General features: G+C 42.1%; 1 protein-coding gene across 14 annotated transcripts in view; it reads right to left on the bottom strand.

Annotated features, from left to right (window-relative positions):
- GBF1 (golgi brefeldin A resistant guanine nucleotide exchange factor 1) overlaps positions 1-23,732 on the bottom strand; it is a 122,096-nt gene extending 98,364 nt beyond the window's left edge. For 13 of the 14 annotated variants that reach the window (XM_060126084.1, XM_060126087.1, XM_060126088.1 and 10 more), the window contains exons 1-3: positions 23,492-23,732; positions 9,546-9,654; positions 7,967-8,033 (exon numbers count right to left, since the gene is read on the bottom strand). In XM_060126084.1, the coding sequence (XP_059982067.1) occupies positions 7,967-8,033; positions 9,546-9,641 (163 nt within the window). In that variant the 5' untranslated portion in view covers positions 9,642-9,654; positions 23,492-23,732. The remainder of the gene's footprint in view (positions 1-7,966; positions 8,034-9,545; positions 9,655-23,491) is intronic. The other variant, XM_060126085.1, reaches the window with a different exon arrangement.
- Between the last annotated feature and the right edge of the window lie 2,865 nt (positions 23,733-26,597).

The following is a 26,597-nucleotide window of genomic DNA, read 5'->3' as shown; positions in this document are numbered from 1 at the left end:
CTGAGGACAAATAAATGTTTAGAAGAACTTCTTGGTTTAGAAGTGTCAAATGAAGAAGGTTCAGATCATTTGGGGAAAGCCCCAGTAAAAAGAAATGACCAAGTTAAGTCATCAAAATACAGGCCTCTGGAAGCCATCTTATTGATATGAATATTCCCTAGGGGAAAAAGAATCACAGTACCTTTATTTTCCCTAACTGTGCTCAAATGCCTGCAAGACTGAGGCTACTCAAGCTACCAAGATTCCAAATTGCCAAAGTCAGCCTGACTCAAATTCAAGTCACACCCTAATGCGCTACTCAACAATCTCCAAACTAATATAGTCACGAATTTTATTATACAACAAGAAACACAAAAAGGGCACAGGAGGGACTTCCCTGGCAGTTCAGTGGTTAAGACTCCACACTTACACTGCGGGGGCACAGGTTCAATCCCTGGTCAGGGAACTAAGATCCCGTGTGCTGCATGGCGTGGCCAAAAAAAAAGGCACAGGAAAGAGATACTTATATTAGTGTGCCCAACCTTGCCTCTTCTAATACTTAGCCCATTACATAAATTTGTCTGCCAAAGTTTATCATACTTGGTTCTTTCAGCCTCCACTTAGGCCTTGAACAATTCACCAGCTCATTTCCAAGTGGGTCAAAGCTAATGACTCGGGGAATTTCCTGGTGATCCAGTGGTTAGGACTCTGAGCTTCCACTGCCAGGGGCCCGGGTTCGATCCCTGGTTGGGGAAGTAAGATCCCACAAGCCGCAGCACGGCCAAAATCAAAAAAAAGTTAGTGACTCATTCAACCTTCTTCTCATGGCTTCTCATGCTGATTAATAATGATATATTGCTTACTCTAGGGAGATGGTAGCTCTAACACCAATTTTTTTTTCAAATATTACCCTTACTCTAACAGCAAATTTTTTTTTTCAAATATTACCCTTACTCAATCTTTTTCCTGAGAGTGACTACTAAAATCTCTTCACTACACTTTCCCATGTTCCAACTGAAACAGATTAACTTGAGGTATGAGGCATCCTGGAAGAGTTTTGCTTCAACTTAGAAGGCTATTTCTATGAGGCCTAAGCCAAACAGGTGTTAAGTCATAGTTCCTCCCAGGTTGGCTTTCAGACTCTGTTTAAATGTTCTCTGTAAACCTCTGGAGGTTACACGGATTCAAACCTCCTAGCTCAGATTCTGAATTCACAAAGCTTGAGACAGACAGTACCCTACAGGTGTGTTTGTCCAGGATAAACTATATTTAAATAAACTCCTGATACATCCACTCTCTCCAGGCACCTGCTTCTCCCTCTTAAACTCAAGCACACCATATCTTGCTGTCCAGGTAAGCACAGTAAAGAAATATCCTATCCCTCAAATATCTTATCCCTCAGAGTTACAATATGCAAACCCACCAACGTCTTTGGGAACACCTAAACTCTGGCCAGAACAGCTTTACATGAGAAAGCCAAATAAGCAAATATATGAGTTAAATTTTTGTTCATTTCTTTGGCTTATGTGTTAGCAAGGGAAAGAGTGGGAGTAAGAAAAGATGGCAATAGATTTTTCTCGTTCACTCTCACCTATTCCATACCTGATAGGGAACCATATGGCACAGAGTAGAGGCTACAAAGGTTAGCCTTGGAATGGTCAGCTAGAGCCACTAGTCTTAAAAACCAGTGGTTACAAGGGCAGGAAGTTTGTTTACCATTACAGATCCAGTGCCTAAGTGCCTAAGCAAAATGTCTAGCACATAGCAGATATTCAATAAATATTGGTTAGAAGCAATTCAACAAGCTAGACCCAGAAGAAATCCAAAACTTGGTGAATCTCACAAAGAAAAGGTCCAAGCAGCTACAACAGTTCCATAGTTAATACAGGTGCTTATACTGAGCCTCAAGACCATACTAGTCTTATGCTAAATACCCCCAAACCCCATAGGTCCTCAGAATTAAAAAGGCCAGCCAGGGGTTATATCTCCAAAGGCAAACTCACTACCCTCCCCACCACCACCACCCCTGACACACACCACTAAGAGGTCTTCCTCAAGCCCTGGCCTTAAAGGGCTTTAAAGGCTTTAAAGTCATTAACAGGTGATTCCTTAAGAGAAGATTCTGGTTGTGATACTTTTAGACTGTTCTTCTCTCTGTGCTTTAAAACAAAAATTTTCTGGAAAAGAATCTCTTTGTAATGATCTAAGTTTGAAGACCAAGGACAAAGGCAGCCTCAATCTGGAGGCAAATGAACACAGCCAAACACCACAAATCACAACTGACTAGAGCCTTGTCCATGAAGTTATACTGAATGAAGGGTACTAAGGCTTGCAAGGACTTGCCTAATCTGGGAACAAAGAGATCAAAGCCCAGAGATAATGCTGGCTAGAAGTATTCTTCTAAACTGTCTACTCTGGGGGGACTTCCCTGGCGGTCCAATGTTTAAGACTCCATGCTTCCATGGCAGGGGGCACGGGTGTGATCCCTCGTTGGGGAACTAAGATCTCACATCCCGTGCTGCGTGGCTAAAAAAATAAAAATAAACTGTCTACGCTCCACAGACCTAAAACCAAGAGCAGTATCAAGTATCCTAATATTTCACTTTCCCTTTCATCCCCCTATCCCATGCCACAGATCTTACCACCCAGTCTAACTGTGAGATTGGAGATAACTCCAATAAGCAAGAGCCCCAACAAGATCTCTAAAAGGATAAAAGGAAATGTGTTTTTGGAATCTAAGCCCATGGTAGGGCTTGGGCAGATGCAAGGGAGAGGCATTGGTCCTTCTGCCCCTAAGGCCAGGACAACCCAGCCCTGCAGGCAGCACAGAGTTAACTACCCACCCGCTTTGAGAAGCACAAAGGTACATCACTGCAACATGCCTAACATTTACATTGCCTCTCTCTGCTCATTAAACAGGTTTTGGTTAAATAATGAACAAACTGTATTACAGACTCCGATGAGAATTCCAAAATTATAAATCAACTGGGAAAGCCCAAAGGGGCAGACAGACAGGGAAGGGGGGAGAAGGATAATATTGACTAATATAAAGGGCGCAGCTTGACAGTGGATATTCCTGCCACACCTGATCAAACACACTCCGCTGGGGGAGGGGAAAGAGAGCAAGAGAGGGGAGATGGGACAAGAGAGCCTGAAATTTGCATCCGGAAAAGATTAAAATGGATTCTTTGGGGATAGAGAAAATACATAATATATATTACTATAAATGCAAAACTGTACTAAAAGCTAACTCAAATGTCAAAGATTACAGCTTGAATAAATTTAAATATAAAAGCCATGTGCTTCTTGAGTTAATGAGAGAGACATAAAAGGACAAACTGGGCTAGGAGGCTGAATAGAGCCTTATGCTGCCTTTGCTGGGCAATGGGTTCAAAGAACAGCAGCAACTATAGTCAGAGGCTTCCCTTCATGGCTCTGAGCCTTGAGAAAGAACTGGCAAATCCCATTACTTTTCCAGTGTACATTTGCTATTTTTAAAAATTAAGATACAATTCATATGCCATAAAATTCACCCTTCTAAAGTATACACTTCAATGGTTTTTAGTATATTCACAAAGCTGTACAACCATCATCATTATCTAATTCCAGAACATTTTCATCACCCCAAAAGGAAAGCCTATAACCATTAGGTTATAACCCTATAACCATGCCCACTCCCAGCTCCTGGCAACCACACATCTGCTTTAACTCCTTCAGAATAACCTCCTAAAGGATTCCTAAGAGAACTGAAAGACCAAATGAGGGGCAGCAGTCAAGTCTCACTGGTGGTGAGCTATGGCTTTATCCAAAGTACCAATATGCAAACTTTGCTCTTAGGCACTCCATACCTTCCAAATGCAACCCTCTCTTTAGATTTGGTATTAGAATATTCTATTACTCTAGATGTTACAGAGCATCCAGTTGTCATGCATTTTAGGCAAATACTGACTGCAAATGTAGTCCAGAGACATATCTGTGAGAATAACTGATATGGACTTGCTAAACTTACTAGAGACAGTGGACTTATTTCCTTCACAATGCTCAGATAATGTTCCTGGAGAAGTAGGTAGCGCTTATGTCGGTAAAAGATTCTCTGACTGCTTACAAGAAAAGAGACAAAATCATTTAGGTTGACTGACAATGTCCAATGAACCACCTATTTCCATTAGTAATATTCTTAACCAACCCAGCCAGCAAATAACCTAGAAAAGTGCAAATAGAAAGCCTTTGTAAAAAGAGACCAAGCCCAAGTCATTTTCATGAGTTAAACTGAATAGAGTCTTAGAATTCCTGCCATACTTCCTCCAAACTAAGTGGTACAACATTCCCAGTCACATAGCACAGGCAGTCCCTTCAGTCTCTCTCTCCAAGTTCAAAACCCTTTCCCAGCCTCCAACCGTTAACAGGCTTCCAAGAAAGCAGTCCTCCTGACACTGCCAATCAGAAAAATCTGTTTGTTTTGGTAAAAGAAACAAGAAATTGGTCATGGATTGCAGAGTCCAGGACCACAGGGGCAGTTGACCCATAAACCTGTTCCTGGAAGCCAGCACTATGTGGTGGGTCAGAACCAATCAGAAGACCATGAAATGCTCTATTTTGGGTCCACTCTGTTATTTTCTCAGGCAGGTAATATGCTAAAACCCAAGAACAATGGGGCAACCTTGGCAGGCACCATTTCAACATCTGCCACAGCTGTTGGTCCCTGGAAAATACTACAACCTTCTTCCTTGCTCTGAGGGAAAGCCTGGCAACCTTGTTGGAACCCAGCTATGTTCCTAGTACCACTGACAGAACTGGCTCCTCAGTGCATTCTGGTTTTAATAGTTTCAAGCAGAAGATAATCTGGATTCCTAACCCAAAGATGTAAGAAAATTAGGCAGCAGACTCAACTTTGGTAGCTCTTAGATGGTCCAGACTCCAAACCCTGGACTGCACTATTCACCACAGATACAGTCTCTGAACTGAAGTCTTGGGATATGTCAGAATGGAGAAAACAAGTGTGGGATATGGATTGGATGGCAAGTAGGAAATGTGGCTCTGTCAGGATAGCAGCACCACCTCAGCTCCTCAAGGTCTGCAGCATGCCCAAAAAGCCTACAAGACTACTCCAGTCTGACCTCAGCCATTTTAAGGTGTCCCCAGCCACTTATAACAACAATTCCTAGCTGTCTATAAAATAATTGCCAAGTTTCCAAATGTATTAACTTGTTTAATCCCCTTAACTCTCTTAGAAAGACAATACTCTGAACTCTGACCCAACAAAAAGAGTTGTAAATATCTACTCACTACATTTTCTTTTTAATTGGGATGTGTACGCTTTATCTGAAAAGTTGAAAATATCTGGCAGCAGCATGGATGCAACTAGAGATTATCATACTAAGTGAAGTAAGTCAGAAAGAGAAAGACAAATACCATATGATATCACTTGTATGTGGAGTCTAAAATATGACACAAATTAACCTACCTAAGAAGCAGAAACAGAACAGAAACAGACTAACCTACCTAAGAAGCAGAAACAGAAACTCACAGAACAGACTTGTGGTTTTGGGGTGTGGAGGGAGGGGAGAGATGTAGTGGGAGTTTGGAGTTAGTAGATGCAAACTATTACATATAAAATGGATGAACAACAAGGTCCTACTGTATAGCACAGGGAACTATATTCAGTATCCTCGGATAAACCATAATGGAAAAGAATATAAAAAAGAATGTATACATGTATAACTGAGTCACTTTGCTGTATAGCAGAAATTAACACAACATTGTAAATCAACCATACTTCGATTAAAAAAAAAAATCTGTGCAAGCCACCAACTTTCTAAAGCAGCCAAATCACTTACAGTACAGGCCATAAAATGGAAACATGCCACCTAGTTGCATTAGCCTTGCTAACCAGCTAACAACAACAACCTCTATACTACTTGATCGTTCTTGGTTAATACTGCCAACACTTTTTAACTGAGTAGAATTTGCTCCTTTTAAGAAACATGTAGGGGCTTCCCTGGTGGTGCAGTGGTTGAGAGTCCTCCTGCCAATGCAGGGGATGCAGGTTCGTGCCCCGGTCCGGGAAGATCCCACATGCCGCGGAGCAGCTGGGCCAGTGAGCCATGGCCGCTGAGCCTGCGCGTCTGGAGCCTGTGCTCTGCAACGGGAGAGGCCACAACAGTGCGAGGCCCGCGTAACGCAAAAAAAAAAGAAAGAAAAAATAAGAAACATGTAGGGAATCCTTAGATAACTTCTGCCCATGTTTAGGAAAGTAAAAAGGAATTTTTCTCCAGATATTCTCCTATTGATACATTTCTCATGAAAGGAAAAATTTATTTGTTCGTTTATTATTTATTTAATTTGCAAAAGCTTTAAAAACTATTTCATTTGTGGTCTTAGATATGTTACTAGCTAAAACCATTCCAGGGTTATACACTGCAAAAGCCCTTTACAGTCAACAGAGGAACACGGCTCAGAGGCTTTCCCTTTAGGTCTACATATACCCCCTTGAAAAACCTGAAGTGTTGAGACTTGCCTCCTCCCTTGGCATGTTTTTATACATAATATAAGGCACTTCCTGTGTACCTTCTCCTCTAACTGTAAGAACAGAAGCAATGCAGAACAGGGCACTAAACCAGGCATCAGGGGCCTGAATTCTGACGGAAACTCTGATGGAGTTTTGACTCTGCTTCTTAGGATCAGTGTGACCTCAGCTAAATCACTTAAAATATCTCTGGGCTTCAACTTCATTCATAAAAAGGGGACAATATCTAACATGACTCCCCAACAGGGTTGTGTGAAAGTTCAATAAGGTACGGTAACTAGACTTACCATGGTGATCATTTTGAAATGTACAGAAATATCAAATCACAATGTTGTATAACAGGAACTAATATAGTATTATAGGTCAATTCTATTTCAAAAACAAACAACTCACAGAAAAAGAGATCATGTTTGTGATTACCAGAGGCAGGGGGTGGGGGAAGGAGGAACTGGATGAAAGCAGCCAAAAAGTACAAACTTCCAGTTATAAGATAAATAAGTACTAGGAATGTAATGTACAACATTATAAATATAATTAACACAGCTGTATGTTATATACGAAAGTTGTTAAGAGAGTAAATCCTAAGAGTTTTACATCACAAGGAAAAAAACCTTTTTTTTCTATTTCTTTAATTTTGAATCTATGTGAGATGATAGATGTTCACTAAACTTACTGTGGTAATCATTTCATAATGTATGTAAGTCAAAGCATATGTACACCTTAAACTTACACAGTGCTGTATGTCAGTTACATCTCAATGAAACTAGAAGAAAAAATGAAGTTCCTCATACAAAAAATAAATAAATAAATAAGTGAAAACAGTTCAATACAGTAATAAATATGAAAGTGGCTTTGAAAATTCTAAACACATGAATATTATGTAACATAATTATGATTAGGAAAACGGGCAGAGTGTGTGACACAAAAGATTCTGGGAACAAGAGAAGACTAAAAGATCTGCATTACAGAGAGCTAAGGCCCTAAAACCAACAATGATTTTCTGTAAGAAAAGGGTTTTGCTGCAAGTATTAAAAACTTCACTTGTGCCACCCACTTCCTATCTTATAGAATACTTAAGTTAGAGAAAGAAAGTAGTTAAAGCAAAACAAAACAAAACCAAAAAATAGCCAAAAATAACTTATTTATAACTCAAGCAATGAAGGAAGTTTATAATTGTACGAATGCTGATTCCCCACTAAAACGGGACACTCTACTAGGAAGGATCAGCAATAAAGTAAACCAGAGCAAACTATACCCGTGGGCCAAAGCTGGCTTGCAGCCTGTTTTTTAAAAGAAAATTTTATTTATCACTCATTCATTTAAGTATTATCTGAGTCTGCATTTGAGCTACAATGGCAGAGCTGAGTAGTTGCACAGTTGCTACAGCCTGCAAAGCCTAAAATATTTATCATATAGTCTTTTACAGAAAAAGTCTGCCCATCCCTGCAATAAATCACTTACCTGTTACATTGTTTAAAACCTCCTTTAGATGACTGAAACTATGCAGCAGAGGATCCCGTTCTTCATCCTGTAACACATAAATTAAAAAAAAAAAATTCATTATCAGGCCAAGAGGAAAGAGGAAATAAAGGACAGATCAAGAGCTCTTTCTCTGAAGCCAACCAGAAAATTCAGTTTTCCTTCTGAAGAAAAGAAAGTTAGCTATAGTTCATTTTTCCAGTTCCCTAACCTCTTATCTCATAGAAGTACTCTGGGCTTACCTAAAACAGTACATCCTGAAATACTAAGCTTAATCTACACCATGACCATAGCACTCAAGATACCATAGATTGCTAGGTCCTTTATATGTGCTATGGTCTGAATGTTTGTGTCCCCTCAAAACTTCTAGGTTGGGATTTCCCTGGCGACTTCCCAGTGGTTAAGACTCTGTGCTTCCACTCCAGGGGGCGCGGGTTTGATCCCTGGTTGGGGAACTAAGATCCCACATGCCACATGGCGCAGCCACAAAAAAAAAAAACTTCTATGTTGAAATCCTAAGGTGGGTGATTAAGTCATGAGGGCAGATTCCTCATGAATGGAATTAATGCCCTTTATACAAGAGGCCCAAGAGTGCTCCCTTGCCCTTCTACCATGTGAGCATACGATGAGAAGTCTGAGACCCAGAAGAAGTCCCTCACCCGAGCATGCTGACATCCTGATCTTGAAATTCCAGCCCCCAGAAATAAATATCTGTTGTTTAAAGAAAAAAAAAATCTGTTGTTTATAAGCTACCCAGTCTTTGGCATTTGGTTTTGGTTAGAGCATCCCAAACAGACTGAGACATACAGACTAAGATGTATGTATTATTCTATCTTTTCTATTTCTTCATAGTCATCATAATCACACATATTCATTTCTAAGATATTCCTGACTCCACTCGTACTTCTAATACAATCCACTTTTTTTTTTTACAATCCACTTTTATAAATGAACATAAGAAATTTCTAAACACACATATACATATTCACCAAGTTGGAAATGTCTAAACTTAATTTTACAATTGTACCAAAAACTGTCTTACACAACTGTACAAAAAATATCCTTGAACATACAAATACAATAAAGAAAGTCCGCTTTACAACAGGTAATCTTACTCATCTGATTGGCAAGATATGGTCTGCTCTATATAAGAAAAGTTGCTGAATTCCCAAGGAGTACCATTACCAAGCCATACTCCATGTATCAATAACTAAACTAACTGAAATGAATTCGATAGCTAATTATAGTTCTTGGGAATTAGAAGATAAGGAATCTTTCTGACATTTTTAGGCATATAAAAGAGATCCCAAGTGTTTGCTTAAGTTGTTTATGAAAACAGCTAGAAGAAAAATGGTATCATCTTTTGGCTTCCAGAGAAAAAAACGCAGCTTATAAATTTGACTCTAGTTGAAATAAAACAAAACGGTCCTTGAAACCCTTCTGAAAAACACTGAATTCCTACTATTATCATTATTACCAGGAAATTGATTACTGTTTTAACCACACACCAGATCCCCTACAGCAACTCAGTGACCAGGTTCTCTACCCACTGCCCACTTACCAGTGGAGTATGGGTGCTCCATCGCGCATTTCGTTTGATGGCCCCAACCACAATGCTAATTTCCCCTTGAACGATGTAAATATTTTTATCCACCATCCTGGCAAACCTACTGAAACAGTGAAGAGAAAAGTTAGTTAATATTTGGTTACCCAAGAGCACACCCATGCTTAAATCAGTATCTGATAAGGTCAGAACTACGATTTAACTTTTCAGTACCAAGATTTCCCACCTGTAATACTAAGATGGGATGAAGCCCTTCTTATGTTATGAATCCAACTACCTGGCTCTTCTAGAGGTCTCTGCAAGTTCAAGATACAACTCAAAAAGCATCACACCAGGAACTTTTCAAAGGCACCTCAACAACCTCTAACAAGCATGTCAAATTCTTCAAAGTCAATTGTCCCCCAAATCTCTCCTACGAATCATACAGATATGCAGATACATCCATGTTGCTAGTTTGTTAAAGAAATATTTCAGATCTTCCTTTTGTTCTTCCTTTTTTATCAACTCAATAAATAATGAAGGTTTAAGTTAAAAGAAAAGAATGAAGGCTGTTAGAAAAATAGCCCTGGTCTGGAACCACAGTTACAATGTCAGTTTATAGACTGCATCCATTCTGCCAAGTCAGCTCCAGAAAATTGGACAGTGGCAGTGACGCAACCTTTGAAAAGTTCTGAAAAGTCAAGTTCACTTGCTTATAGCAGGAAATCGCTAATAAGCAGACTGTAAGGTAGACTCTTCTTGGCATAGAGAAAACCCTAGGAACATGTAAAATCAACCTAATCACTTTCCATTGTTTAGAAATCCTCCTGAGAAAAGACAAAATTTTAAAAAATGAAAGGGATAGAAAGCAGGGTAGGGGAGACATACAGTTAGACAAACATTTATATCAGGCTCAAGGAAAATTAAAAAAGTAAGGCTAACAGAGTAAGGAAAGGAATTCCAAAAATATTTACTTAATAAGCACCTACTATGCATAAGGCATCTTTCAGAGTGCTCAGGATACAAAGCAAATAAGACATGGAAAGAGCTTCAGGCATACTGTGGAATGAAAAAAAAATTGTAATGCATGACTGTATGTTGCCAACTATGTAAAAACCAACCAACCAACCGACCTTACATAAAATACTAGATTTTTGTTTTCAAAAATATACCGTATTTAACATACAGTAAGATATAAAGAGAATATAACAACCAGTATCCAGATTAAGAACAGTACAACTTAAGTCTCTGTGTGTCCTCCCTAATTACATCCTTCTCTCTTTCATCTATAGGTCCCACTATTCTTTTCTTTATAAATTTATTTACTTACTTATTTATTTATTTATTATTTTTGGCTGCGTTGGGTCTTTGTCGCTGCACACGGGCTTTTCTCTAGTTACGGCGAGTGGGGCCTACTCTTTGTTGTGGTGTGCGGGCTTCTCATTGGGTAGCCTCTCTTGTTGCAGAGCACGGGCTCTAGGCACGCGAGTTTCAGTAGTTGTGGCACTCGGGCTCAGTAGTTGCGGCTCGCAGGCTCTAGAACGCAGGCTCATAGTTGTGGCGCACAGGCTTAGTTGCTCTGCAGCATGTGGGATCCTCCCGGACCAGGGCTTGAACCTGTGTCCCCTGCATTGGCAGGCGGATTCTTCACCACTGTGCCACCAGAGAAGCCCTGGTCCCACTACTCTTAATCTGATGTTTATTAAACTTTTATGTTGCTTTATACTTTTACTTCATTGATATGTATCTCTAGATAATATGTATCATTCTGCATATTTTTATATTTTGTATAATTAATATCATTTTGTATGTATTCTTCTGCAATTTGCCTTTTTCCCTTGAAACATTATGTTTGTGAGTCATCTATGTTGTTAAGTATACTTAATGTATTTTGTACAGGCATATAAAGAGATATATAACACAGAATAAAAGGTCTGGGCAGATGTACCCCAAACTCAACAATCATAGTCATCTCTAGAGAAGGTACTATGAAATCAGGGTGTAATCAGAGGATACTTAGCCTTATCTATATTTTAATTTTTTACAAGGAGAACATATTACTGTACCATCAATATAATTAAAAATTAATAATTATGAAAGAAATGAGATACAATTTCTGCCCTTGAGGCATTTACAGAGTTCAGTAGGATCTAAAAGAAAACTGAGCCAGAGACATGGAGGGAAGAAAAGCACCCTGAAAGTAGCTCTATTTGCATATTTTTTACACAAGAAAGTGAGAAGAATGAAAACCACTATGATAAAGGAAAAAAGAACTGGTACAAATTTTGTCCAGGCCCATAACACCTCTCCCAATCCACAAGGGAACCCAACAAAAGACAACACTTATTTTAAAGACAATTTAAAGAAACAACTAGGTTACTCTCAGAAGACTAAATGCTCTAGACACACAACAATGTTCTCTTCAATGAATAGATAAGATTCAATGATGAGAACATACCACAATGAAGAGGAGGAGAACCAAGAAGTGTAAGAAAGATAAACAAATTCAAAAATAGAGTATCAGGGGCTTCCCTGGTGGCGCAGTGGTTGAGAGTCCGCCTGCCAATGCAGGGGACACAGGCTCGTGCCCTGGTCCAGGAAGATCCCACATAACGCGGAGCAGCTGACGCCCATGAGCCATGGCCGCTGAGCCTACGCGTCTGGAGCCTGTGCTCCGCAACGGGAGAGGCCACAACAGTAAGAGGCCTTCGTACCACCAAAAAATTAAAAAAAAAAAGTATCAGAAAAGAAAAGATAAAATCTCTAGTATCTCTCCTTCCTTAAATTATTTAGGCAAGATGAATATGCTCTAGATCTCTGGATTTTTTTTTAATACACGTTACATTTTATTTTATTTATTTATTTTTATATATTTATTTTGGCTGCATCGGGTCTTAGTTGCGGCACGCAGAATCTTCGTTGCAGCATGCATGATCTTTTGTTGTGGCGTGCAGGCTTCTCTCTAGTTGTGACACGCAGGCTCTAGAGCACGTGGGCTCTATAGTTTGCGGCACACAGGCTCTCTAGTTGAGGTGTGCAGGCTCAGCAGTTAAGGCACGCAGGCTTAGCTGCCCTGTGGCGTGTGGGATCCTAGTTCCCCAACCGGGGATCAAACCCATGTCCCCTGCATTGGAAGGCAGATTCTTAACCACTGGACCACCAGGGAAGTTCCTGGAAGGTTTTTTTTAAGAAACTCCTAACAACACAGGGAGGGGGAAGGGTAAGCTGGGACAAAGTGAGAGAGTGGCATGGACTTATATATACTACCAAATGTAAAATAGGTAGCTAGTGGGAAGCAGCCACATAGCACAAGGAGATCAGTTCAGTGCTTTGTGACCACCTAGAGGGGTGGGATAGGGAGGGTGGGAGAGAGACGCAAGAGGGAGGAGATATGGGGATATATGTATATGTATAGCTGATTCACTTTGTTATAAAGCAGAAACTAACACACCGTTGTAAAGCAGTTATACTCCAATAAAGATGTTAAGGGACTTCCCTGGTGGCACAGAGGTTGGGAGTCCACCTACCATTGCAGGGGACACATTGCAGGGGGGGTTCGAGCCCTGGTCTGGAAAGATCCCACATGCCATGGAGCAACTAAGCCCGTGCGCCACAACTACTGAGCCACATGCCACAACTACTGAAGCCCGCACGCCTAGAGCCTGTGTTCTGCAGCAAGAGAAGCCACCGCAATGAGAAGCCCGCGCACCGCAACAAAGAGCAGCCCCTGCTCACTGCAACTAGAGAAAGCCCGTGCAGCAATGAAGATCCAACGCAGCCAAAAATTAATTAATTAATTTAAAAAAAAAAAAGAAAGAAAACTCCTAACAGAGGTTGCCTCTAGAGGAAGGAACTGGGGAACAGTGGTGAGAGGAAGACTTATTTTTCTCTACATATTCTTTTGTACTTTTTGAATTCTGTGTCACATACATATATTACTTATTTTTAAATTTTAATTAACAGATTTTTTTAATGAGTAGGCGCTACAGAAAAGTAGTTGTATTATTCCATGTATAAATGATTAAGAGCAGCAATCAAAGTTAATTAACTAACAAACATTTATTTCAGTCAACCAGATATTACTTAGCACATGCTAAGCAAAATGCTAGACAGAGTCATACAGAATTGTCCCTACCCACCCACAAGGAATTTATAATCTAGTAGATTAAACACATACATCTACACACAAACCCATACATATCTCCAATACATAAGTGATACACAGTGTCACAGTAGTGAAGCAAAGAAAATTATTTCTGGCAGAGGACCCTGAAAAGGCAAATGAAAGACAGGATTCAAACAGTCAAAAACACAAGGAGAGAATGGCAAGAGTAAAGGCTTATTGGTAGGAAAATGCAATATGTATTTAGGGGGTCATGATTATTCCAGACTTGTTGGAACATTATTCCTAGGAGAATAACAGCATGTAAAGCTAGAAAAGCAAGTTGTAGGGGGAGCATATCATGGAGGGCTTTCAATATATATAGTACATATACAGACTACCTATCATTGTAAAAAATATTTTGGGGGGCCTGGAGGGGGCCACTATAAAATAAGAATATTTAATTTCTCTCTCTTTTTTTTTGGCTGTGCTGCGCGGCATGTGGGATCTTAGTTTCCCAACCAGGGATCAAACCCGCGCCCCCTGCAGTGGAAGTGCAGAGTCTTAACCACTGGACCACTGGGGAAGTCCGTTTAATTTCTCTTTTAAAGAACTAAGAGAATGAGAGAAAACACCTATACTGAGAACAACACAGCAACAAGTAAATAACAAACACTACACTACAAATTGCAAACAAAAGTCAACAGGACTTAACTGAGATCTAATAGGATCTACATGCTATTTGGAAGGCTTTCTGGAGGAAATAAATTTTGAACTGGGATACCAACTGAAATAATCAACCTAACACTCAATCAAAATTCATTAGGCATCAGAAGCTAACAATTTTCTAAGATAGCAAAGATCTAAGCAAAAAATCACTGTCTTAAGTTTCTTAGTAAAAAAGAAACATCTCAGGAATAAAGAGGAATTATTTTCAAGGACTATGCAGAGTTGCCTAATCTCCCTCCAAGCCTGAGCATGTCTCCTCACCCAAGAATCTCCCAAGGGAATTTGCCCTTGATGCTCAAATGGGAAGCTCCAATGAACCACTTGCTGTCTGGTAGCCAATGGCCTAGAACCCCTTGCCGTAAGGTCACAAAGGCCAGCAGAGACCTCACGAATATGGTAGAAAAGAACTTAAGGTTTACCTTTTATCAGAAATAATATGAGAAGGAATGACCAAATACACACCAACGAATATCCCCCAGCCAAATAAGCTAGTGGTTTATCTGCTCAGAGACTGCGAGCAACATATATTCTTTGAAAGCACGATCTGTTTAAAGCTGGGCCTATAGGATTACAATGGTGCTTTGCTGCATTCTGCAACTGGCAACTCCCTCTAGATCTAAACAAAAGCAGGAGAAACAGAAACAATAAATTGGATCCTTCATGGAATACCAAAAATTCTCTTTAGAATGAGTTAAAGACTTAAATGTAAAAAAGCAAAACCTGAAAACTTTTAGAATATAAGAGGGTGTTCCCTGGTGGTCTAGTGGTTAGGATTTAGCGCTTTCACTGCCGTGGCTCAGGTTTAATCCCTGGTTGGGGAACTGAGATCCCACAAGCCACGTGGCGTGGCCAAAAAAATATATGAGAATATTTTTATAATTTCAGCATAGGGGAGACGTACCTAAATAGGAAACAAAAAGCAGAACCCATAAAAAATAAACTGGTAAATTAAACCATGTTAAAATTAAAGACATTTATTCAAAAGACACCATAAAAAAGAGGAAAAGATAAATCACAAACTGGGAGAAAATATATGTAATACATATAATAAAGAAGCAAAGAAGAATGGATAAAGAAGATGTGGTACATATATACAACAGAATATTACTCAGCCATAAAAAGGAACGAAATTGGGTCATTTGTAGAGACATGGATGGACCTAGAGACTGTCATAGAGAGTGAAGTAAGTCAGAAAGAGAAAAACGAATAACATATTAACGCATATATATGGAATCTGAAAAAAAATGGTATAGACGATCTTATTTACAAAGCAGAAATAGAGACACAGACACAGAGAAAAAAACGTATGGATACAAAGTGGGAAAGGGGCTGGGGTGGGGGTGGGGGGATGAGCTGGGAGATTGGGATTGACATATATACACTATTGATACTATGTATCAAATAGATAACTTCTGGCAACCTACTATATAGTACAGAGAACTCTATCAATGCTCTGTGGTGACCTAAATGGTAAGGAAATCCAAAAAAAGAGGGGATATATGTATACGTATAGCTAATTCACTTTGCTGTACAGTAGAAACTAACACAGTATTGTAAAGCAACTATAATCCAATAAAAATTTTAAAAAAAAAGAAGCAATATCCATAATATAACTGCTACAAAACTATAAGGATAGACATATAAACCCTCCCCAAAACTGGCAACAGACATGAACAGGCATTTCACAGAATAAGGAAAATACAAACAGTAAATATATATACGAAAAGACTATGAGCTTCATTAATAGTCAATAAAATTACAAAATAAGATTATTAATGAGAAACCACTTTACACCTCCAAAATAGCACAAAATTTTAATTTGACAATACCAAAAGTTGGTAAAAATACAGACCAAGTGGCTGTTGAGTCTGTAAATTGATACAACTCATTTGGATAACAATTTGGCATTATCTTGCAAAGTTGAAGAAGTTCATATGCTATACCTCAGCAATTCCACTGCTAAGACTATACCCCAGGGAAATGAACAAAAAATTTACAACAGTTGGCTAAGGGGAGGGGAGACGTGACTAATAGGGAAGGGCATACCCGCTGCCCCAGTTTTGGTAATGTTCTGTTTTTAAGCTGGGTTGGGGACACTGATGTCCCTTATATGCTGTATAAACCCTAACCCTTACTCATTCCATCCAAAAGTCAATGAGAGAATCAGAATACCACAGTGGTATTCCTGACTGTTATTACCTGTATGATCTTAGCCAAGTTTCTTAGCCTCTCTGATTCCCAGTTTACAGTTCTGCATTGCATAATGGAGATAGTACCTCCTCACCCATTTGTTGTAAGGCCTGGCATGCTATTAGGAATATTAAAACCCAAAAAAAGGTTGGCTGTTATTATGATAATGCCTGCTCTGTTAAGTCTTCCCTGGCTAACCCACTCCCCCAGAGAGTATTAGTACTCCTTTTTTGTCACCCCATGGCACAGGACATACCTCTATTTAAACATATCTTATACTCATTTATAATTATTTATTTAATCTCTCTCTCCCATGAGTCTATGAGCCTCTCAGAAAGAGACCATAATTTATCACCTTTTTATCCTCAATGCCTAACATATAGTAAGAAAAATGATAAATACTGAATGAACAAATGAATAACTGAAAGAATATCAAGACTGACTCTTCAGTATTGGTACAGCTCACATCCACCTCTTGTGAGAACAATTACTTCATAGAAGACAAGGACTCTACGCCAGGCAGGCAAACCTTCTTTCTGTATCCCATGTTTGTTTCTGTACTAGAAGTTACAAATCTTCCATATTAGGCACTCTATGGACAAAAAGAACCCACATTTATCCACCAGTCAAATCATAATGCTTCTGTTTTCACATGTATCTTCCTGAAGTCTTCTCATATGCTATTTGCATGTTCACATTTCTTCTGTGAAATATACAATTCTTTATGTAATTGTCCATTCTTCCCATATGTATATATGTGTCTTATTTTCTTTGGTTCTAAATAGATTATTAGTGCTCGCTTCGGCAGCACATATACTAAATAGATTATTAGTAGACCATTAAGTTATTTTTTTTCTTCATTGCTTAAAAGTTGTTCTTATTCAATTAGAAATTAGATTCTCCAAAGGCAAAGACTCAGGTTTTTTTTCTTTTTCATGGTGCTTTGATGTCTAATACAGAGCTATGTAAACCACGAAAACCCTGATGGGCTTTCTGAGAGGAAAGAAGGTACCAGGGAGCTGAACAACCATCAGCTGGCCCTTCTGAGGTTTATTTTCACTCGATCTCTCAAACATCCCGGAGAAGCACCAAAGACACAGAGTTTTTAAGGTTTCCAGAGCTAGCCAAGGAACGCGCCATAGTTCTGTGTTTTGTTGAGAGTGACCCAAAATTACTAAACTAGTAAACAACTTGCTAGACTCAAGAAATTTACTCAAAGTGTGGAGGTAAGAGAAAATCAAACCAAGAAAAAAGCTGGTGCCCTGACAGGATACAACTGGAAAATCCTCCCAACCTGATAATCAGGTGACCAGTGTACCTCAGCTCTGCCATTCCCCCTCCTCCCTCTATGGAGATTCTGAGGTTATCCCAAGAATTATATGCAAGGTGAGCTACTGAGATAAGCTCAAAGTTGTCCTAAGATGCCCCTTCTGCCAGCTTGGAGATGAAAAATGAAACAAGACTTCTTTCCCCCACTCATCTTTTAACCACTCAGGGCACTAAACATGACAACTAATGGTGAAAGTTGGCTGAGTACGACAAAGATTAAAAAGTGAGCCTGGTGGGCTTCCCTGGTGGCTCAGTGGTTAAGAATCCGCCTGCTAATGCAGGGGACACGGGTTCAAGTCCTGGTCCGGAAAGATCCCACATGCCTCAGAGCAACTAAGCCCATGTGCCACAACTACTTAGCCTATGCTCTAGAGCCCACGAGCCACAACTACTGAGCCCATGCACCGCAACTATTGAAGCCCGTGTGCCTAGAGCCCGTGCTCTGCAACAAGAGAGGCCACCGCAATGAGAAGCCCACACACTGCAAAGAAGAGCAGTTCCCGCTCACTGCAACTAGAGAAAGCCCGGGGGCAGCAATGAAGACCCAAAGCAGCCATAAATAAATAAATAAATCTATTAAAAAAAAAAGTGAGCCTGGGGACTTCTCTCATGGCCCAGTGGTTAAGAATCCGCCTTCCAATGCAGGGAACATGGGTTCGATTCCTGGTCGGGGAACTAAGATCCCACATGCTGTGGGGCAACTAAGCCCGTGTGCTCTAGAGCCTGCGTGCCACAACTGGAGAGCCCATGCGCCACAATTAGAGAGCCCGTGCACTGCAACTACTGAGCGTGTGCACTCTGCAGCCTACACGCCAAAACTAGAGAGAAGCCTGCACACAGCGAAGAGCCTGCGTGCCGCAACGAAAGATCCTGTATGCTGCAACTAAGACCCAACACGGCCAAATAAAAAAATAAATAAAAAGAACCCCCCCATATCGTTCTTTAAAAAAAAAAAAAGTGAGTCTGGAGGATTTCCCTGGTGGCACAGTGGTTAAGAATCCGCCTGCGGGCTTCCCTGGTGGTGCAGTGGTTAAGAATCCGCCTGCCAATGCAGGGGACACAAGTTCGAGCCCTGGTCCAGGAAGATCCCACATGGCACGGAGCAACTAAGCCCATGCACCACAACTACTAAGCCTGTGCTCTAGAGTCCGCAAGCCACAACTACTGAGCCCGCATGTCACAACTACTGAAGCCCGTACACCTAGAGCCCATGCTCTGCAATGAGAAGCCCGCACACTGCAACGCAGAGTAGCCTCCCACTCGCCGCAACTAGAGAAAGCCCGCATGCAGCAACAAAGACCCAACGCAGCCAAAAATAAATAAATAAATAAATAAAAAGGAAAAACAAAGTGAGTCTGTATGATTGTACGTAGAGAATTGCAGTGATTAAGTCTCATAAGGCCTGCCCGTTTTGTATATCAGGGGTCATCCTCCACTGTCATCAGGCAGAATCTAGTCCACAGACATACATTTTTCCTCCTGTAAAAGGTTTTTAAATAATTTAACTAGTTGCCAACAGTTTAAAACACAATGATCTGAATTCCCAGTTTCTCTTGAAAAATAGGAAGAATGGTCATACTGTGCCCACATTCCAGTACACTACAGTCACTAGTACATCCTAATACATTCCCTCCTGGCTCACTTCCCTCATTTACATTACCTGCCTGATACTCAGGCATTTGAGCTTGTAATCCCTGCTTTATTTACATGATGGCAACAAATCATTACTTCCATGATCACATCCACTGCAACTGGGGCCCCAAATCACCACAGTGCCCTACTACATTTTCATTTAATTTAAACAACTGCTGTGGAACACACTGAAATACAGAAAAAGAGGAACAATAAAAACTGAACACCTGCCAATTACATTTACAAAGCTCTTCCAGCCAGAGATAAAATGAACCTCCCTTTCTCCCTTCAACTCAACCCCACAATTACCCCAACAGCAGAATCACTCTAATTAGTCACCTTGAACCACAGGGACAGACTGTGATCAATCAACCGAAGTGGTGTAAAAAGACTAGGCTGATCCTTCCAGTGAGTACTGTATAAATACAATGGGTCTCCTCAAAAGCAGGAGCTGTGTCTTTTTCCTCTCCAGCTGCTCACACTAGCCAGTCTAAGTACCCTATCAATGAAGTTATTATCTAAAAGTAGCAGTCATTCTGCCTTCTGGAACACGGGGAAGTGAACTAGTAGTGTAACTCTGAGAACTTCGAGTTCAACTGGGATTGGTGCCCAGCTACTCATGAGGAGATGTGCCTACAACCTGAGTTCCGACTGTGCCAATGAGCATCAACGTCAAGGTTAGAACATACTGTCTACCACCACCTTTAAAAAGAAGCTGAAGAAAAAAAAAAAAAAAAGCTTAAATACAAGTCTTGAAGGAAAAACAAATTTTCTGATCTGGGATGGGGGCTGGGAGTAAAGAACTATTCCTATCCAGAAAATGACTTTTTAAAGTAAGAAAAGGTAAAATCTTGTTGCCTGACTTAACCTCCAGGCCCAACTGAAAAGATGCTGAACTGGTCACACTATCAACCCAAAGACTAGACTGCCTATTATGCAAAGCATTATCAACTCAACAGGGCTCAACAGGGCATATCAACCCAGATGAGAAAGGCAGACCCATCAAACCTGGATACTTCCCGAGGTGACTATGTCATTTCATTAGCCATTCTAAATTACTTTTTTGGAAATTCTACAATATAGATCAGCAAGTTAAAATGCAAACAGTTTCCTATACCATTTCTACCTCACTTATTTTATTTATTTACTTACTTTCTTATTTATTTATTTATTTATGGCTGTGTTGGGTCTTCGATGCTGCGCACGGGCTCTCTCTAGTTGCGGCTAGCAGAGGCTACTCTTCGTTGCGGTGCACAGGCCTCTTGTATGGCCTCTCTTGTTACGGAGCACAGGCTCTAGGCACACGGGCTTCATTAGTTGCAGCACTCAGGCTCAGTAGTTGCGGCACGCAGGCCCTAGACTGTGCAGGCTTCAGTAGTTGTGGCGCATGGGCTCAGCAACTGTGGCTTCCGTGCTCTACAGCGCAGGCTCAGCAGTTGTGGCCCATGGGCTTAGCCGCTCCACAGCATGTGGGATCTTCCTGGACTAGGGATCAAACCTGTGTCCCCTGCACTGGCAGGCGGATTCTCAACCACTGCACCACCAGGGAAGTCCCACCCCATTTATTTTAAATCATAAGTATCAATACAGCAACCTAAATGTCCATAAACAGATGAATGGATAAAGAAGATGTGGTACATATATACAATGGAATATTACTCAGCCATAAAAAGGAACAAAATTGGGTCATCTGCAGAGACGTGGATGGACCTAGAGACTATCATACAGAGTGAAGTAAGTCAGAAAGAGAAAAATAAATATCGTATATTAACACATATATGTGGAATCTAGAAAAATGGTACAGATGAACCTATTTGCAAGGCAGGAATAGAGACACAGATGTAGAGAACGAATGTGTGGACACGGGGTGGGGGAAGCGGGGTGGGATGAATTGGGAGATTGGGATTGACATATATGCACTACCATGTGTAAAAGAGATAGCTAGTGGGAACCTGCTGTACAGTGCAGCGAGCTCAGCTGGGTGCTCTGTCTTGACCTAGATGGGTGGGATGGGGGTGTGGGAGGGAGGCCCATAGAGGGAGGCAATATATGTATACATAATATATACATATAGCTGATTCACTTCCTTGTACAGCAGAAACTAACACAACACTGTAGAGCAACTATACCCCAATTAAAAAAAAAAACAATATAAACAATGCTATCTCCCCTACCAACGTGCGCGCGCGCGCGCACACACACACACAATTTCAGGAGAGCAGAGTTTAGTCACTCTAGAACCTAGATAGTTTTCCCTTCTAACACAATGAGGTTTTGATCCTTCTTATTACTACCTCACCATGCAAAAGTCCTGACTGCCAGGGCTAGAATCAGGCCACAAGTCAGGATCACATACTAGAACTAATCCTAGGGGGGGTCTTCCCTGGTGGTGCAGTGGTAAAGAGTCTGCCTGCCAATGCAGGGGACACGGGTTCAAGCTCTGGTCCAGGAAGATCCCACATGCTGCGGAGCAACTAAGCCCGTGTGCCACAACTACTGAGGCTGCACTCTACAGCCCACGAGCCACAACTACTGAGCCCACGTGCCGCAACTACTGAAGCCTATGAACCTAGAGCCTGTGCTCCACAGCAAGAGAAGCCACCGCAATGAGAAGCCCGCGCACTGCAACGAAGAGTAACCCCCGCTCGCCACAACTAGAGAAAAGCCCACGCGCAGCAATAAAGACCCAGTGCAGCCAAAAATAAAATAAATAGGCACAGATAACACTTATTGAGTGTCCACTATATGCTGAAAAGCATTTAGGTTGACATGCTCTAGCTAGACTGGTGCACATACATTGCTACTGCTTTTAAGAAACGCATAAACTGAACAGAGCAATCCCCAAATGGACCTTTCCATTTGCGTCCTCCACAGGGCTCAGAGGAGTGCCTTGTGTACCTAATTTAAAGGCATACAAATTTCTATGTCGTGTATCAAAAGACACTGTACCTACACTCTTCCTCATTTTTAAAGGCATTCTTTACCCTTGAGGGACTTTTATAGCTTTACAATACAGCAGTTTATCAAAGATCATCATAGTGCCATAAACTATAGTTTTGGGGTTGTTCCATCATTCACTCTGCAGCCCTGACCCTACCACTTTTTATTTGACTGAACACCTCTCATGACCTCTTCTTACCCACTAAAAATAACAGGCCCAAGTACCAACTTCACAGGTATTCAAATCCCTCTCTGCTCTCGTCCAAATATGTCATAATAGAGTGGCTTCCTTGTGACTGAACTTCATCTCCTTAGGCCAAGTGAAGACCTGGGGAGGAAATGCCAACCAAGAACATACACCAGAAGAGAATATTACACAATATAAAAGATTGTGCAAAAGAAAAAACAGGCTCAGAAGTTAAGTCCAGTGTTTACATACAGTCCCAGACTGGCAGGTGAGCAGCCCCATAAAAGGAAAGCCTTCTCTTAGCCCAGGTCCCCAGGAGGCTGGCCTCAGTCCTTCCACACCTTTTCTCACTACCTGGTCTAGGTTGCATTAGTTCATCATCATTAATGAAGCAGTTCAGCTGAATTAATGAGGCAGTCACACAGAAGTGGGCGCTGCACAAAATCTGGAGAGACTCTCATATCTAAGGTCTAAAAATCAACCCTGAAAAGTAGATACAATACTCTTCAGATTTGCTTTCAGCTTCTGAGGACTGGAGTCTTTAGGATGCAAAAAGCTCCAGAAGAGAGAAACTGAAAGCTAGGTTAAGCCTAGAAACACAGGGAGGATTCCGGTACCCGCAAGGGTTGAAAGGCCAGAGTTGAAGTCGTCCCTCCGGCGGCAGGGGCCTGACCTTTGCCCCCTACACCTCTCCCAGTTCCCTCCCACAGCAATCTCTCCCTCGTCTCGTTCCTGCCCCTGCGTCCTTAACCCACCCCGGCTCATTCAGTTTAAGGGCCCTCCTCCTCTTAGTCCCTCTCGCTATGTCAGGGCGGCCTTCACGACACTGGAACTCTAAGAAGAGACTTCGCTGACCTGTCAGCGGATCCAAAATGGCGGGGCCTAGTCCCAGGACCGGCAGCCGCTGCTCATGTCCAGCCCAGGCCCCGAAGGCGTCCCCGAGCGGCTCTCCCGGCTCTGGTGGCAGATGGGAGCAGGGAAGAAGCCCGTTTCTGGGAGTTGAGGCCGAACTCAAGGCCCGCAGAATCAGTCAGGAAGAGTCGGCCGGAACGGGCGGTGGAGCCGGCTACCTTCCCTGTCAGCTCACTGACGTGGTAACTAGCCTCAGTCTAGCCCGCTGCCTGGTCACTGCACGAGCCCTGCCGCGCACAGCCAATCATAGGTTGGCATCGTGAAAAGTGGCATTCCAGCAATCCAATCGAAGAAAGGAAATTGGCTTCGGGAGGCGGGTAGTGCCTAAAGAGGCGAGATTACAAGAGAAAGAAAAGGGTAGGCAGGGAATAACCAACGGATATGAGGACTCTCTGAGTGACAGTACTGAGAAACCAATAAAAAAGGAGAAAGTGCGCTGGGCAGTTGGAGAGGTGGAGTTAGGTAGAGTTCGGTTGCAGTGCACGGTTTGGCAGTGGCTGCTGGGCATTATGGGGAAGAAAGCTACGACTTGCTGGAAAGGGGGCGGAGTCCTTTTTGAGAGCCTGAGTGGACGACCCTACTACCCCTAAGCGCAAGCCCGTCGCCGCTCCCTATTAAAGTCACCTGGGCCAATACCGTGACCCTTGAGGGATCATTTCCTTTCTAGGCAGTTCTGAGCTCCTTCCAGGATGGAGGGAGCAATCTATTCCAACCTCCCTTCCCCCACCGTCGCGTCTGCTTGCCCTGTTTGGCTTCTCATAAATGAATCTGTCCCATCCCAACTTTGTTTCTATGTCTTGTGCCCCATTCCTATCATCCTGAAATAGAGACAATGGGAGGTGACAAAAAGCTTGGATATCTAATCCAGGTCCTTTCATTTTACAGAGCAGGAAATTGAATCCCAGAATGGAAAGATGGCCCCCACCATCTGTATAGCTAGTTAATGACAGAGCAGAGAAACAAACCTAGGTGTCCTCACCCCCAGTCCAGCTCTCTTTTTCACTGCCCATCAATACCTCTTATGCTTTAGTTTATCAGACTGTGACTCCCAGCTCTGACCATCATCCTAAGCCTTGGACACTCTTTACCTACCTAGAAAAAAGATAATCACACAGGTTATTCCACATCACCACTGACAGGAAACTGCAGCCTTTCCTGACGCCTTAGAAATGCTGAGAGGCCTGAGGGCAAGATACCCACCGCAGTCTTCACTCTCCTGCCCCCAGCTGCCTCTCCCCTGGCAAAAGATGATAGAGGTTGCTAGGATATTTAGAATTACCTATAAGTGAGAGTGTGTAGAAAGAGGACAGAAGGATGAGTTTTCTCCTTGCAGATTGAATGGTGGAATTCCCAGCCCATCTGCTGGAATAAATCCCAGTGTCCCTACAGACCTGAAGAGACTGCTAGGAGACAATGAAAAAAGATACCAACTCTCTCCCCATTTCCTCCCATTTATGGATGACTCAAGTCCAGGGAAGCTCCATTCCTAACCCCATAGGACTGTGGTCTCAAAACCAGACATCCAAAGACCATCCTCGTGCTAGAATCCTCTAATACCAAGAAACCATCAGGCCTGAAATCAGAATTGAAGAACTCCTTAACAGCTTCCTGTACCTGCATGTTGGGCTCCTGATCTCTGGGTCCAGCTGAGGATCTTGCCTCTTTCACCCAACGAGAGTCAGGGGCAGAGGATACAACCACCATAGCACATCTTTCTAGCCCATCTCTGAGCCATTTTCCACCTTCATTTGAAAACTGGGATTTGGTCTCCTGGGCTCATCTCAGATTGAGAGGTCCTGCATAACCAACTGAAAAATCTTCTAAGTGGGACAAAACTCCCTACTACCCTATCTCCACTCCTACATACCTCCAGAAATCAATCAACCTAAAAGTATGAATGGAATTGTGTGTTAGAGATAAGGAGGAGAGAGATGACAATGTCCCAGCCCCTTCTAACCTCCATCATCTTACCAGACAAAACATCTCCCTCTCAGATTTTAGTACTGAGTGTCTACATCATGCCTAGGAATAGAAAGATGAGGAAGACATGGTCCTTGCCCTCCTAAATCTTAGCATCATAGGGGACAACACATAAGCTGATCTCTTCCATATCATGGGTGGGGAAATAGAGATACACACAGCAGGGCTGGGGGAGCAAGAGACTACACATCTGGCTAACGTGGGAATTCAGGAAAGGCTTCCCAGAGAGAATGAGGCCTGAGTGGAGCTTAGGGGGATGAGTAGGAGTTGACAAAATGAAGACTGGTTAGAAATATGTTACTGTCAGAGGTGTGCAGAAAACCACTAGGAGACTGGAGATTTAGACAGGGTCAGGTCCCGAAAGTCTGCTGTGCCACGCAAGGGAGCTTAGCCTTTATCCTGAGGGCAAACAGGAGCCACTGAAGGGTTTTAAGCAAAGACATGACTGGTCAGATTCACCTTAGGAGTACATTATATAATAGGGCTTAGGGCCCTCAGGGACACCCTAGAAACCCAGCCTGACTCCACATGTTGCTTGGGACATCTGTCCTATCCCTTGCAACTCCCTAACCTGCAAGCACCAAGGCCACACCTTGCCCACAGAACTGAATTTGGTATCACCAAGGAGCAGGTAGCCCTGGTAAGGCTGGGAGAACATAGCTTGTGTGAGACAAGAGTGCAGACTGACAGGGAACTTGCCCAGGCCTCTGAGGAGTGCCCAGCCCAAGCCCTGAGAACCAGCTAGAACCTCTTTTAATTTTGCGGGGGGAGAGGGAGTAAGGGAGTCATAGTTAAATTACTTGTCCAAGGTCACTCAGTGATGTTGCAGCTGGTGGCAGGGTTAGAATACTGTTTTAGTTTGTCACACTCCAAACTCTGCTTTCTCCACGAAGCCACCTTCCTTGGAGGAGAGGAAAAAAGGGCTGGGGTGGGGGTGGGGATGGGGGGTGGGGGCGCAGCCGAGAAGAGGAAGAGAGAAAAATGCAAGGAAAAAAGGAAAAAGAGGATCAGAAAGAGAAATTAGTCTTTCGAAGTGGCAGGGGAGGGAGGAGTGAGACAAACAGCAGGG

This window comes from Lagenorhynchus albirostris, chromosome 16 (genome assembly GCF_949774975.1).
Source record: "Lagenorhynchus albirostris chromosome 16, mLagAlb1.1, whole genome shotgun sequence".
NCBI lineage: Eukaryota > Metazoa > Chordata > Mammalia > Artiodactyla > Delphinidae > Lagenorhynchus > Lagenorhynchus albirostris.
This window is presented reverse-complemented; position numbering and strand designations above follow the sequence as displayed.